The sequence below is a fragment of the Oncorhynchus keta genome, chromosome 10, assembly GCF_023373465.1.
Source record: "Oncorhynchus keta strain PuntledgeMale-10-30-2019 chromosome 10, Oket_V2, whole genome shotgun sequence".
In the NCBI taxonomy this organism is placed as follows: Eukaryota; Metazoa; Chordata; class Actinopteri; order Salmoniformes; family Salmonidae; genus Oncorhynchus; species Oncorhynchus keta.
In genome coordinates this window covers 53399856-53413586 of record NC_068430.1, presented here as the reverse complement: position 1 = coordinate 53413586, position 13731 = coordinate 53399856, and the positions used below count along the sequence as shown (strand labels likewise).

Below are 13731 nucleotides of genomic sequence, written 5' to 3'. Positions count from 1 at the left end.
TAAAAGAAAATATCCAAAGGTAAAAGTTTATTATTAATATCATGAATTTGGCATCCTATTTATAGGGCTAATGATAACGACATCTAAATGTCCAAAGCTCCAATCAACCATGGATGAATGATACATAGCCACACTTTGACATAAGGGTGTCCTTTGGGCAAATCAGATGTAAATGTGGCCTACATAAACACAACTCCACTTCGAATTGACTTTCGCATACAACTTGTGTGAGAAAAGTTAGAGGAGTTACTGTCAACTATTCAACATGATTCAGGTAGTCTACAATTTTTTTTTGTATGAATCCTCATCAATGTCTAAATGTGGTTACATGATAGCTCAGCTGTACTAGCTGCAGGGGGTTTCCAAAGCTAAGCAGGTTACATAGAGGTAGGCATCTGTATGGTAGGCTTGTTCTTACTGAAGTGCATTATTCCACATCATTATCAGTAGGAGTCACTGTTCAGGTGAGAGTTGTTGGACTGTGGTTCCATATTTTAATTCAATATACCTCTTTATTTAGGTTGATGGCATGACATTGAAACAATGACATTGATTAAAAAAAAACATTTTACTATCAACATTGAAACAAGGTCAAATGAAATATGTTTATTCAAATATGAAATTCCACAAAACTTCCTAATATTGAGTTGCACCCCCTCCTTTTGCCCTCAATTTGTCGGAGCATAAACTCTACAAGGTATCAAAAGTGTTCAACAGGAATGCTGGCCCATGTTGACTCCAATGCTTCCCATAATTGTGTCAAGTTGGCTGGATGTCTTTTGGGTGGTGGCTATTCTTGATACACACAGGAAACTGTGGAGTGAGAAAAACACAGCAGCGTTGCAGTTCTTGACACAAACCGGTGTGCCTGGCATCTACTACCATACCCCTTCCAAAGGCACTTAAATCTTGTCTTGCCCATTCACCCTCCAAACGGCATACATACACAATCGATGTCTCAATTGTCTCAAGGCTTAAAAATCCTTCTTTAACGTGTCTCCTCCCCTTCATCTAAACTGATTGAAGTGGATTTAACACGTGACATCAATAAGTGCTCATAGCTTTCACCTGGTCAGTATATATCATTCTTAATGTTTTGTACACTCAGTACAAAGGATGAAAAATATTTGTTACATTTCTACATGGAATTTTTGACTCAAATTCCAATGTATAGATAGTTCTAATGATTATGTTAATGTAACAACCTGTTAGTCAGGTTAAGTCATTGTACTTAAGTTTAAGTTTTCCCTAATTGCAATGTTTACAACGCTGGTTGAAATGAGATGAAAACAGTAATCTACTGGTGATTACTTAAAAAAAAAAAAATCACATCACAATAGGTTGACCATTGAAACAATACTGACTCAACCAGTGTGTGCCCAGTGGGTTGTTACTCATATCTTGACTTGCAGTAATAATTGCAGGATACTATAACTCTGTTAATTTACCTTTCGAATACAGTATCACATTACCTCCTGTAAACGAATGGAATAATCCTTATATCTAAGGAAATGGGTGTATACACTTTTAGTTTCACATTAGGTCGTCATGCGCAGCATGTTTGTGTACGGCTACAATTTCCGAAGTGTGTCCATGTTCAAGTTTGATCTCATTAACTTCTGAGCGTCACGGATTGATATTCTTCTGCAATACGAAATATAGCTTGTGTCTTGACTTCACTCTGATTGAAAAGAACGAAGATGAAAATGTCAGAGGACCGCGACGCGCACGTTCTCAACATTACCACATGTGCAGAAATTAACCTGTCTTTTACGCACATATTTTTACCAGCTGTGTTCGTGCTGGTGTTTGTCGTCGGAACATTTGCAAATTTATGTGGGTTAAAAACTGTTTTTACACGCTGGAAGAAAGTTGGAAGTATTAACATATTTATTCTCAACCTTGGAATAGCGGACTTGCTATACCTATTTACATTACCATTTTTGGTTGTCTATTACGCGCTAAACAGTAAATGGATATTTGGACAAACATTCTGCAAGATCACCAGATTCTGTTTCAATTTGAATCTCTACGGCAGTATCGGGTTCCTGACATGCATCAGTATTTATCGATACCTTGGTATTGTGCACCCAATGAACGTGATGGGAAGAATCAACACTCGCCACTCGGTGGCAATAAGTTTTCTTGTCTGGATTTTGGTTTTTATTCAGATACTTCCGGATATGTTCTTTGACAAGACAGCGCCAAATTCCTCAGATGCGTGCTATGACTCAACAGCGGACCACCTTATCAAGGATTACCTGCCGTATAGCATTGGCTGGACTGTTACCGGATTCGTTATACCATTGCTCGTCATTCTTGCTTGCTATGGACATATAGTAGTGGTCCTTGCCACCAAAGCCAACGTCAATACTTTATTGAAACAGAGGTGTCTAAAACTAGTCATCATCTTGACTGTGTTATTCTCAATTTGCTTTATCCCTTACCATGTTTTGAGAAATCTCAATTTGAAGATAAGGATTTTGAAAATGGAAGGCACCTGCAAAGCAAGCTTCGATGACATCTATGTTGCTCATCAAATCAGCCGCGGCCTGGCTTGCCTGAATAGCGCAATCAATCCGTTGATTTACTTGATTGGAAATGATGATTTTCTCATGCGCTTTCATAATGTCAGCAAACGAGCCAGGATGTCTCTTGTTCATTGGACTGGTGCTATAATTTACCGCAAGGCAGATCCACCAACAGAAGAATTTCAACCAGAAAACTTTGACCCGCTAGTTATTTAAACCAATATTGTACCAAAGGCCTGTATGTAAATATGCTGTACTCTATGCTTTATTCATCATTCTCAGAGTATTTTATTGTGTTATGTGAGAGCCTGTGAGTGGCCGAATGCACTTGTGTATAAGTGATATGCTGTTCCATTTAGTAAGTGATATGTAGAACTATATCACTGAAGAAAAAAAAAACTCTCAATATGCATTTCCGATATTACATAAGAATGACAGATATTCCAGCATCCTATTACATACCAATGACTGAAGTATTCCACTGTTTTCAATAAACAATACAAATGTGTCAAGCTCAAATGACTTTGTCCATCTTACCTTGTCCTTGAGATAATATGGTAGTATATCATGCTATGTACTTGGCTTCCCAGGGGAAACAGGGGAAACAAGATTTGAACTGAGGGCAAAAATCCCCCAACACCAACATGCACAGGAAATTGATGTCATACATGTTTATCAATTGCATATGACTTGTCAGTAGGGTTTTAGGTGCAGGTTAGAGAATGGGGACTTGAGGCTCACTTTATTTAGAAGACTCAGCAGACACACATACACAAGGTTGTGTCCCAAAATGCATCCCAAATGGAACCCTATTCCCTTTATAGTGCACTCCTTCTGACCAAGACCAATAGGGCTCTGGTCAAATGTAGTACACCATAAAGGGAATAGGGTGCATTTTGCGAAAAATGATAGAACCTAATGACAAATAGTGCAGTAAAAATAGGAAAACAGAAACACTTTCTCTCAACATTATTTAAAAAGAGGGAGACTGTTTGACTGGCTAGAATGATAACACATAACAGTTTATACTCTGCATAAATAACTTTAATTTAACTTAAGAACAGTTGATAAAAACAAAGCCAAGTCTGTTTGTGCAAGCATTCGAGTACAAGAAGTTGGATGTTTGCACAAAACAGGCTTAGTGAAAAATCTCACTCTCCAGCAACACAAGCATGCAGTGATATTTCACTCCCTTCTGTTACCTTCACAGACCACTGAGAGCTGGGGTTGGCATTAGGGCAAGTCCTAGCAGATGACTGTTTGTGTTATGAGAAAATGGTGCCAAGAGAAGTCTAAATAAAAACATCTGCAATGCAATGTTTTGAATCTATGACCTACACATTTTATTGATAGAGTATGTCCTCAACCGGCAGGCACTCCATTGCGGTTTAGCAGTTCAAGAAAACTGTCAGACTACAATTTGCCATTGACAGCATGACAATGAGTGGCAAAGGAGTTCACATGATAGCACAAACAAATCTGGGACCAGGCTAGAGCACTTCTATCCGTCAAACATACTGTAGAGCAGAGTTCCATGTACTAATTTATCTCAACCTTGTTTAACACTTGTCGAAACACTTGTTAAAGCATAACCAAAATAAGCCCAGCCTGGTTTCCAGTCTCTGTTCAGCTATTACATTCCACTAATATTTAGCATGACAGGAGTGGCAATGAGTGAAATTATAGCTAAACAGACTGGTACCAAGGCTGCAATACACCCCCCGTAAATTCAGCAATACAGGAAAGAAGCAAGCTGTATTGTGTTCAGACTCAACATGCAAAGACAAGAGAAACAGTGACTGTAAAATGAAAATCAAGCTGATATTTCATCTGAAATACCCCTCAAAACCCACGAATTACTCATAGTAATTCCAGTCCATTACAATGAGCCAGTCCTCCTATAGCTCCTTCCACCAGCCTTCACTGATGTGGGTGTACTGTACGGAAAAGAAAGAGAGAGAGCTCAACATTACATTTAAACTACTCAATCAGGTCATCAGTTCAATGGTGTTTCCTCTGTAGCTGGCTTCTGAGTTAAGCAGGAGGGTGTTAAGAAGCACGGTTTGGCAGGTCATGTTTCAGAGGATGCATGACTCGACCTTCATTTCCCGAGCCCGTTGGGGAATTGAGGCGATGAGACAAGATCAAAATTGGGGAGAAAAATGATCAAGGCCACTGTGTTCTTGGGGACCTTCAATGCTTAAGAATTGTTTTGGTACCCTTCCCCAGATCTGTGCCTCAACACAATCCTGTCCCTGAGCTCTATGGAAAATTAATTTGACCTCATGGCTTGGTTTTTGCTCTGACATGCACTGTCAACTATGAGTGCATTTCCAAATCATGTCCAATCATTTGAATTTACCACAAGTGGACTCAATCAAGTTGTAGAAACATCTCAAGGATGATCAATGGAAACAGGATGCACCTGAGCTCCATTTAGAATCTCATAGCAAAGGGTGTGAATACTTATGTAAAAAGGTATTTCTCTGTTATTTTGAATACATTTGCAAACATTTCTAAAAACCCAGTTTTTGCTTTGTCATTATCGGGTATTGTTTGTAGATTGATGAGGATTTTACATTTAAAAAAAATTAGAATAGGGCTGTGACGTACAAAAATGTGGAAAAAGTTATGGGGTCTGAAAACTTTTCGAAAGCATTGTATTTGAAGCATCCAAACAAAGTGGTGAATGGAAAGAGACACCTGTTACACAAACAACAAAACGTGTAACAACATTTGACGATTGTCATTAGGACAAAATGAATGACCCCACTGCTGTCCGCACGTGGGGTCAGTGTTCTTGTTGAACCACATCATATTTTGCATAGGATACACCACCTGTTTTCAAGTCCATTTGCAAGTGTTTCATGCCTCTGACATACAGTAATGATAGATAATGATGTAATAGCATAGAGGTTTCTTGACATTTTGTTTTCATTGTTGTGATAGGCTCATGTTTTACCGGGACGCCATACCAGACCGCACTGCCTTACTTTCACCCCTGGGTTTTATGCACTTTTTGCTCAAGCCCATGCCTCATTTGACTACAGCCACACAATACATCCTTCCCTTACACATAACATTCAAGCAAAGTTACATAACACACTGTCTCCTTTAAATGTGATGTCTACACAGAGTCAGGTACCACATTGGTTTCTTCGTAGGTAATGACAATCCGTCATGTCATCTGCTTCATGGCCCACGTGCCATCAGGCAACTCTACCAGCTCACACCCAGGGCTTGAGTTGAAGGGGGATGTTGCCAAGATGAACCTCCTCCCTCCAGTAGAGGAAAAGCTGCATACAGTCCACACTGCTGCTTCTCTCACTGCTTGTGGTTGAGGCTACTTCCTGACCTTCTTCCGCTTCTTCTTGTTCTTTCTGGTTTGAGTATTACCAGAGTTTTTTCATGGGACTAGAGGAGTCATATTCAGGTAATATTGACTAGGCTCATTCACGACAGTATACAGGCCATGGAAGAACTGGGGCATTTTCAACTTCCATGAATTGAGTACAGATCCTTGTGACATGGGGCTGTGCATTATCATGCTGAAACATGAGGTGATGGCGGAGGATGAAATGCACGACAATGGGTCACAGGATCTCGTCACGGTATCTCTCTGTGCATTCAAATTGCCATTGATAAAATGCAATTGTGTCACAAGGAATTGTAGCTTATGCCTGCCCATACCATAACCCCACCATGGGGCACTATGTTCATAACGTTGACATCAGCAAACCGCTCACCCACACAACGCCATACACACTGTCTGCCATCTTCCATGTACAGTTGAAACCGATTCATCTGTGAAGAGCAAACTTCTCCAGGGTGCCAGTGGCCATCAAAGGTGAGCATTTGCCCAATGAAGTTGGTTACGGCGCCGAACTGCAAGTAAGGTCAAGGTCCTGGTGAGGATGACAAGCATGCAGATGAGTTTCGCTGAGACGATTTATAACAGTTTGTGCAGAAATTCTTCGTTTGGTCAAATCCACAGTTTCATCAGCTGTCCGGGTGGATGGTCTCAGACTATTATCCCGCAGGTGAAGAAGTCGGATGTGGAGGTCCTGGGCTGGCATGGTTACACGTGGTCTGCAGTTGTGAGGCTGGTTGGACGTACTGCCAAATTCTCTAAAATTACATTGGAGACAGATTATAGTAGAGAAGTTATCATTCAATTATCTGGCAACAGCTCTGTTGGACATTCCTGCAGTCAGCATGCCAATTGCACGCTCCCTCAAAACTTGAGGCATCTGTGGCATTTGTGTTGTGTGACAAAACTGCAGATTTTAGAGTGGCCTTATATTGTCCCCAACGCAAGGTGGATGGACAATCTTGGCAAAGGAGAAATACTCACTAACAGGGATGTAAAAAAAATTGTGCACAAAATTTGAGAGAAATAAGCTTTATGCGCTTATGGAAAGTTTCTGGGATATTTTATTTCAGCTCATGAAACATGGGACTGACACTTTACATGTTGCGTTTATATTTTTGTTCAGTGTATACAGATGCCAGATGTATAAAAGGTTCATTGCAGGGGGGCTGGGCATTTCCCATAGGCGGTTATTCATCGGAAGAACTGTATAAAAAAGCAACACCCCAATAAATAACTTTTCTTAAAATTAAATGTTGCTGAATGTAATTAGTTAAGAAGTGGAGGGCGTTCAATCAACGTAAGTCGAGGTGCAACCAAAACATTAGATCATCATTGAAAAAGCAAAGGCGCAACGCTCGCTCACCAGTTTAACTATTAAACGCTTCTTAAAAGTAATTAGGTCATTTTAAAATCATCTGAAAACGAAGCATTTCACTAAATAACACAAAGACATGTCAAATCAGGTAATGACTGAAGGAAGTATGCTTTAAATTCATTTCCCTCAGTCATTAGTTGTATGTTTTGGTCACTCTCACTTCTAACAAGTGCTTGAGAGCATCAGAGAGACACATACTTGTGCCTGAGAGTCGTAGCTTTCAGGAATGGGGTCATATTATTTTGTCGCTTAAACCGTTACAATACTAGAGCCAAATTCAGATAAAGACAAAATAATCAACATGCTACATAGGTTGTAGAACCCCCCCAAAACTCTAGAAACTACACTATAGACCAGGGTTCCCAAAATGTTTCACTTTGGACCCCCTTCCAGCAGTTTGGGCACCACTGCTATAGACAACCACCATAGTCCTTTTAATTTTGGCACTCAACGTCAGATTGTGTGGCTGAAATATTTTTGCAGATAATTTATTAATGTTCAGAATTGATCAAAAGGCCAGTCTAAAAAATAAAAAAAACAGTCCGGATCTGGCTCGCAGGCCGCCAGTTGAATAGCCCTGATGTAGGGAATCTATTTTCAGGTGTATCTTTTATGTCTGCTATGTTAGGTTATGGGCGCAGAATGACAACACCTCACCTGATTGGTCGGAAGAAAAGGCAATGCGCTCATGTGATTGGTCAGAGAAAAAGGTAATGCGGTCACCTAATTGGTTGGGGAAAAAAGCATGGCCAGCAACAGAGCCATCATGTCTTTCTCTTGCAGAAGTGTGTTGCATTATGGGTATAAAATATGTCAGACTTGCGACTACATGACCTTTACAACAACCATGTGATCAAAGGTCATACACTTTCGACTGCTGTCAACTGGACATTTCTGCCGTTTCTCCCCACCAACTGAAACTTGAAATTGGAACCAAAGCATTGTGAGAGACAACCTCTAATCCTTTTCATATTGTTTACCCAGAATGTGAACTGATGTACATGTATAGTCTAATCTTTTTCTGTACAGTAAGTGTTTTGTCCTTCATGTGATTTAATAAAATGTATGTTCTTTACATTCTTACTGACAAAAGCAACATAAAGGTTGAGAATTAAAGAAATATACACTCCAGCTGTGGTGATGTTGACATGCTATCAATTACTATACAGTAAGAATATTTGGGGACTCCATTTAATCACATCTATTACAATTCCATGCTGCACAATCACAAATAATAACGAGGAAGGTACAAGGGCCTGAAGTAATGGAAACAACATATCAGTGTTATGCTGAAGTAAAATGTTATGTTGAAGTACTGAAATTCCCACAGAAGAATGTTGTTTCTTAACGTTCTCGGAACAATTTGAGAACAATACTTTAAATAAAACCATGTAGGAAACATTATCATTATTTTAAATATTTTAAAGTACTACTTAAGTAGTTTTTGTTGGGTATCTGTACTTTACTATTTATATTTTTGACAACTTTTTACTTGTACTTCACTAATGAAAATAATGTACTTTCCCTGACACCCAAAAGTATTTGATACATTTTGAATGCTAAGCAGGACAGGAAAATGGTCAAATTCATGTACTTATCAAGAGAACAGCCCTGGTCATCCCTTACTACCTCTGATCTGGCTGACACACTAAACACACATGCTTCGTTTGTAAATGATGTCTGTGCTGGAGTGTGCCCCTGGGTGTCTATAAATCAAAATAAATAATAAAATGGGTCCGTTTGCTAAACATAAGGAATTTGAAATGATTTATACTTAGCCAAGGCTTGTGCAAGGCTACTTATAGGCCCAACATATGAACATAGTAATCACTGCTCCAGTCAGTGTTCCTCTTTATGTTCCTCTTTATCCAATGATCCTTACCACCAGGAACTTGAATCCTAGCCCTGTCCTGTTGTATAGGACCAATGAGATTAGGATTAACCTGGTTTGAGTGGCAGGAGGAAAACAATCACTATTGTGCCTCTCTCCGTGGCTAAGGCATTAAATTGACCCTAGGCACAGATCTAGGATCAGCTTCCTCTCCCCCAATCCTAACCATAACCATTAGTGGGAGATATACAAACCTGACCCAAGATCACCATCTAGGGCAGGGATGCGCAACTTTGATGGGGCTGGGGGCCATAAATAACCTGAACTCATCATGCGGGGCTGCAAGTAGCCTAGTGGTTAGAGCGTTGGGTCAGTAACCGAAAGGTTGTTGGATTGACTCCCCGAGCTGACAAGGTAAAATAAACTCTGTCGTTCTGCCCTTGAACAAGGCAGTTAACCCACTCTTCCCCAGTAGGCTGTCATTGTAAATAAGAATTAGTTTGTAACTGACTTGCCTAGTTAAATTAAAAGTGGCTTGTGGGTCTGCGTCCATACCCACACATTCAGTCAGAGCCTGCCCTAGCCTTTTGGGGGCCCTAAGCGAAGTTACCTTCACAGACCACTGAGAGAATTCCTGAGGCAGCTGGGGTTGTTATTAGTGCCAGTCCTAACAGATAAATGTTTGTGTTATGAGAAAACAGTGGCAAATGAAATCTGCAATGCAATGTTTTGAATCTATGACCCACGTCATTTATTGATAGAGGATGACATCAACGCACACACTCCGTTGTGGTTAGCAGTTCAAGAAAACTGTCAAACTACAACTTGCCATTGACAGCATGACAATGAGTGACAAAGGAGGTCACATGGTAGCACAAACAAATCTGGGACCAGTTTAGGGCACTTCTATCAGTCACACATACTGTACAGTGGAGTTCCATGTACTAATTTATCTAAACCTTGTAGAAACACGTGTTAAGTTGTTTGCCTGATTGCAGTTTCTCTTCAGCTATTACATTCCACTGATGCTTAGCAAGACATGAGTGGCAATGAGTGAAATTGTAGCGAAACAGACTGGTACAATAAACCTCCTTAACTACTACACTAGACAAGTGCCGAGGAAATAGGCATGTAGTGTGTGTACAGTGTTATGATAAGGGTTTGGCGGCCCTGCTCATCTCCGGCCGTGACTGTAAATGAAAGTCAAGCTGGTATTTTCATTTCACCTGAAATGGAAATGGTATCTAAGTTACACGTTTCTGGGAAATAAAACAATACGAGCGAGAAAATACCCCCCAAATCCCATGAATCACCCGAAGTAAAACAGGAAGGAGTATGGTGTTAATGAGGGGGGGAAAAGACAAAGTGACTGCAAAATTCTCATGAATTGTTTGTTGCTTCTACAGTAGCTCTGTCGTATATTTAGCCCTGTCCAGCAGACCTGGGTTCAAATACTATTTGAATCTTTCAAATACCTTGAGTGTTTGCTTTAGGGTAAAGCCTGTCTGAAATGCCAGGTGGACGGTGTTTGCATATTTGGGTTTTTTCTACTGGTTCCATTGCAACATGCCAGCTCAATCAGGCACACTTAAACTATTTGAATTGATGTCAAATAGTATTTGAACCCAGGTCTGCTCTCCAGCTATGGCCCCTTGTGGTCAAGGTGTCCTTTCTGTGCAGTGATCAACAGGATCTGGACGCTGCTCAATACCGTAAATCAATCTGGAGTCCATGACACACTGCACTTCCTCTCTGGTTTGCATTTTGGCTCATGCTTTGGCAGTAAACAGGAATACACAGTTGAACAGCATGCTCCTGGTGTGAAACGTCCACAGAGGCTGGACTCAAGAACTTTAACTCAAAATAAACTGGAACAATCTCGGTATCACAACGCACAATTCTTACAGTGCCCTTAGTGCCCAGTGCCATTCTCGTGTAAGCAGTTATACACCCCCAATATGACACAACGTAAAAACTGGGAAGGGCTTAATGCTGGAAGGTTCTAATGCACTACAAGCATTCACATATTTCACAATAACAAGAGCTCTAAATGTAACGTCTCATACTTTTTTTCCTTAACAGGCCTAGTTCAAAGGAAAACCTTGAGACTTAGGTGTTAGCCAGACAAGTTCAGACCATACTTGACATTTGAAATATGAAGACATCCAAGCACTGATTCATCCCCCTCTATCTGTCTGATACGTTGGAAGCTGGAGATTAGATTTTTGTGTCCCAAATGGCAACCGATTTCTTATGTAATGCACTACTTTTGACCAGGGTCCATAGAGCTCTGGTCAAACAATTGTGCTCTATATAGGGAATAAGGTGCCATTTGGTATGCAGTCATTGTTTTGTGTAGGGCTTACTAAGGCCTCACATACAGTACCATTCAAAAGCTTTGCCAAGAGTGTGCAAAGCTGTCATCAAGGCAAAGGGTGGCTACTTTGACAAATCTAAAATCTAAAATATATCTGGATGTGTTTAGCACTTTTTCGGTTACTACATGATTCTATATGTGTTATTTCATAGTTTTGATGTCTTCACTAATAAAATAAAGAAAAACCCTTGAATGACTAGGTGTGTCCAAACGTACTGCATGTTTTTGTAGACATATCATAAATATTAGCATTTTCCATTTGTGAGAGAGGCAATCCCTGATGCTCTACATAACCTATATGATTGCATAAACATAGTGTGTTGATGTCACGACTTCCACTGAAGTCGGTCCCTCTCCTTGTTCGTGCGGTGTTCGGCGGTCGACGTCACCGACCTTCTAGCCATCACTGATCCATTTTTCATTTTCCATTGGTTTTGTCTTGTCTTCCTTCACACCTGGTTCCAATCCCATCAATTACATGTTGTGTATTTAACCCTCTGTTTCCCCTCTTGTCCTTGTCTGAGATTGTTTGATTGTATGTTTTGTGCTAGTCATGTGTCGGTGTGCGACGGGTTTTGTACCCACTTGTATTATTTTTTGTATATTTTGGTTTTTGGAGTTTTATGAGCATTTAATAAACGACTCCATTTATACCAAGTTCTTTCTCCTGCGCCTGACTTCCCTGCCACCAACATGCACCCATTACAATTGAGTTAAATGTCAGATTGTTTGATTGTGAGTAATCCCGACCACATAGATGCAATACCACACACAGCTTCAAAAGACTACCAATAATAGCATGGCGATATGTCTAGGATGTAGACCTAACAATGTCATAACTACATATGAGACAAACATTTTTTTTTTCTCGTTATCATTAAAGGACTGGGCTCCAATTTTTTTTATATTGACAACGTCTTTTATTAGAGAGAGAGAAAAAATATATATAGCTATGCACTCACGCCCCACTAGCCCACTACAAGGGAAATATCCTTCTCTGCTCTTGCCTCCTGGTGAAGCCCCCTGGTGATAGTTTCTGAGCACCATGGTGTCCTTCCAGAATCTGTTGACTAGGCAGCAGGCATCGGTCCGCTTCACCGAACTCGTAGCACCTCTGCGCCAACAGGTTGTTGACCTGTATGCAGAATGATTCACAGGTCACCGTTCCGAGCTGGTTCCCTTCCTCAATGTTGGCCAGCTGGAAGAGCTTGTAGCAGATCTCAAACTGCTCCCTGGGCTCCTATTCCTCCTGCCCCAGTGCAGCCGGACGCAGTCAGCCAGACTCTTTCAACCTAACTTGTTCTCCCCAATTAAGGTGTCACCAGCCTCCTGTGGTAGAAGTCACAAGCAGCCATGTTACAAGACAAGCGAATGGATTCTCAGTATTGATTCATTCTTAGCAGTAGCACCAGTAATCAATATTTCAGGCCACATGAAAATGTATGAATCTTTACTCCCCAAATTACTGAGATGTTTTTATTTTTTTTTTAACCATTATTTATTTAACCAGGCAAGTCAGTTAAGAACACATTCTTATTTTCAATGACAGCCTGGGAACAGTGGGTTAACTGCCTGTTCAGGGGCAGAACTGAGATTTGTATCTTGTCAGCTCGGGGGTTTGAACTCGCAACCTTCCAGTTACTAGTCCAACACTCTAACCACTAGGCTACGCTGCCGCCCCAAACAATTATTATATGATAGGCTACTAATAGCAGAAGATGGCAAGTGCACATTTACAGAAGGCCTAGGCTTTCGGAACTGTGGTCAAACAATGCACAGTGAAGCTGTCTTTTCTTCAAGTTGAACAATTCTCTATGACTAACAGATGGTGTACATTTGGCCTACTTTATTTAAAGTATAATACCTTATCTGCTCTGTCTAATGAATTGCCATCTTGCACAACAAATGGTTTGGAAACATCTGGAAGTCTTTGCAGAAATTGTGTTTTGAAAGGTGTGTTTCAAAATTACCATAGCCACGAACCCAAATAACACAGGATCAATGTTGTGAGGTTATATTGTATACATTTTGAGAAAAGTCCTTGAAAATGTCTGAAGATTACAACAGCCAGAGGTCTTCATATCAGAGTGTGTGGAATTTTTCAGAAAGTATTCATACCCCTTGACTTATTCCACATTATGTTGTTATACAGCCTGATTTCAAAACGGATTATCACACAATTCCCCATAATGACAAAGTGAAAACATGTTTTGAGATTTTTTTGCAAATGTATTGAAAATTAAA

The 13731-nt window shown here is 40.3% G+C and overlaps 1 protein-coding gene across 1 annotated transcript; it reads left to right on the top strand.

The window, feature by feature from the left end:
• The first annotated feature begins 1281 nt into the window (after nucleotides 1–1281).
• Nucleotides 1282–3050, top strand: LOC118388954 (P2Y purinoceptor 1-like). The gene has a single exon (XM_035778596.2). It carries the CDS (start codon nucleotides 1701–1703, stop codon nucleotides 2745–2747), a length of 1047 nt encoding a protein of 348 aa, XP_035634489.1. The 5' UTR covers nucleotides 1282–1700; the 3' UTR covers nucleotides 2748–3050.
• Nucleotides 3051–13731: the final 10681 nt, after the last annotated feature.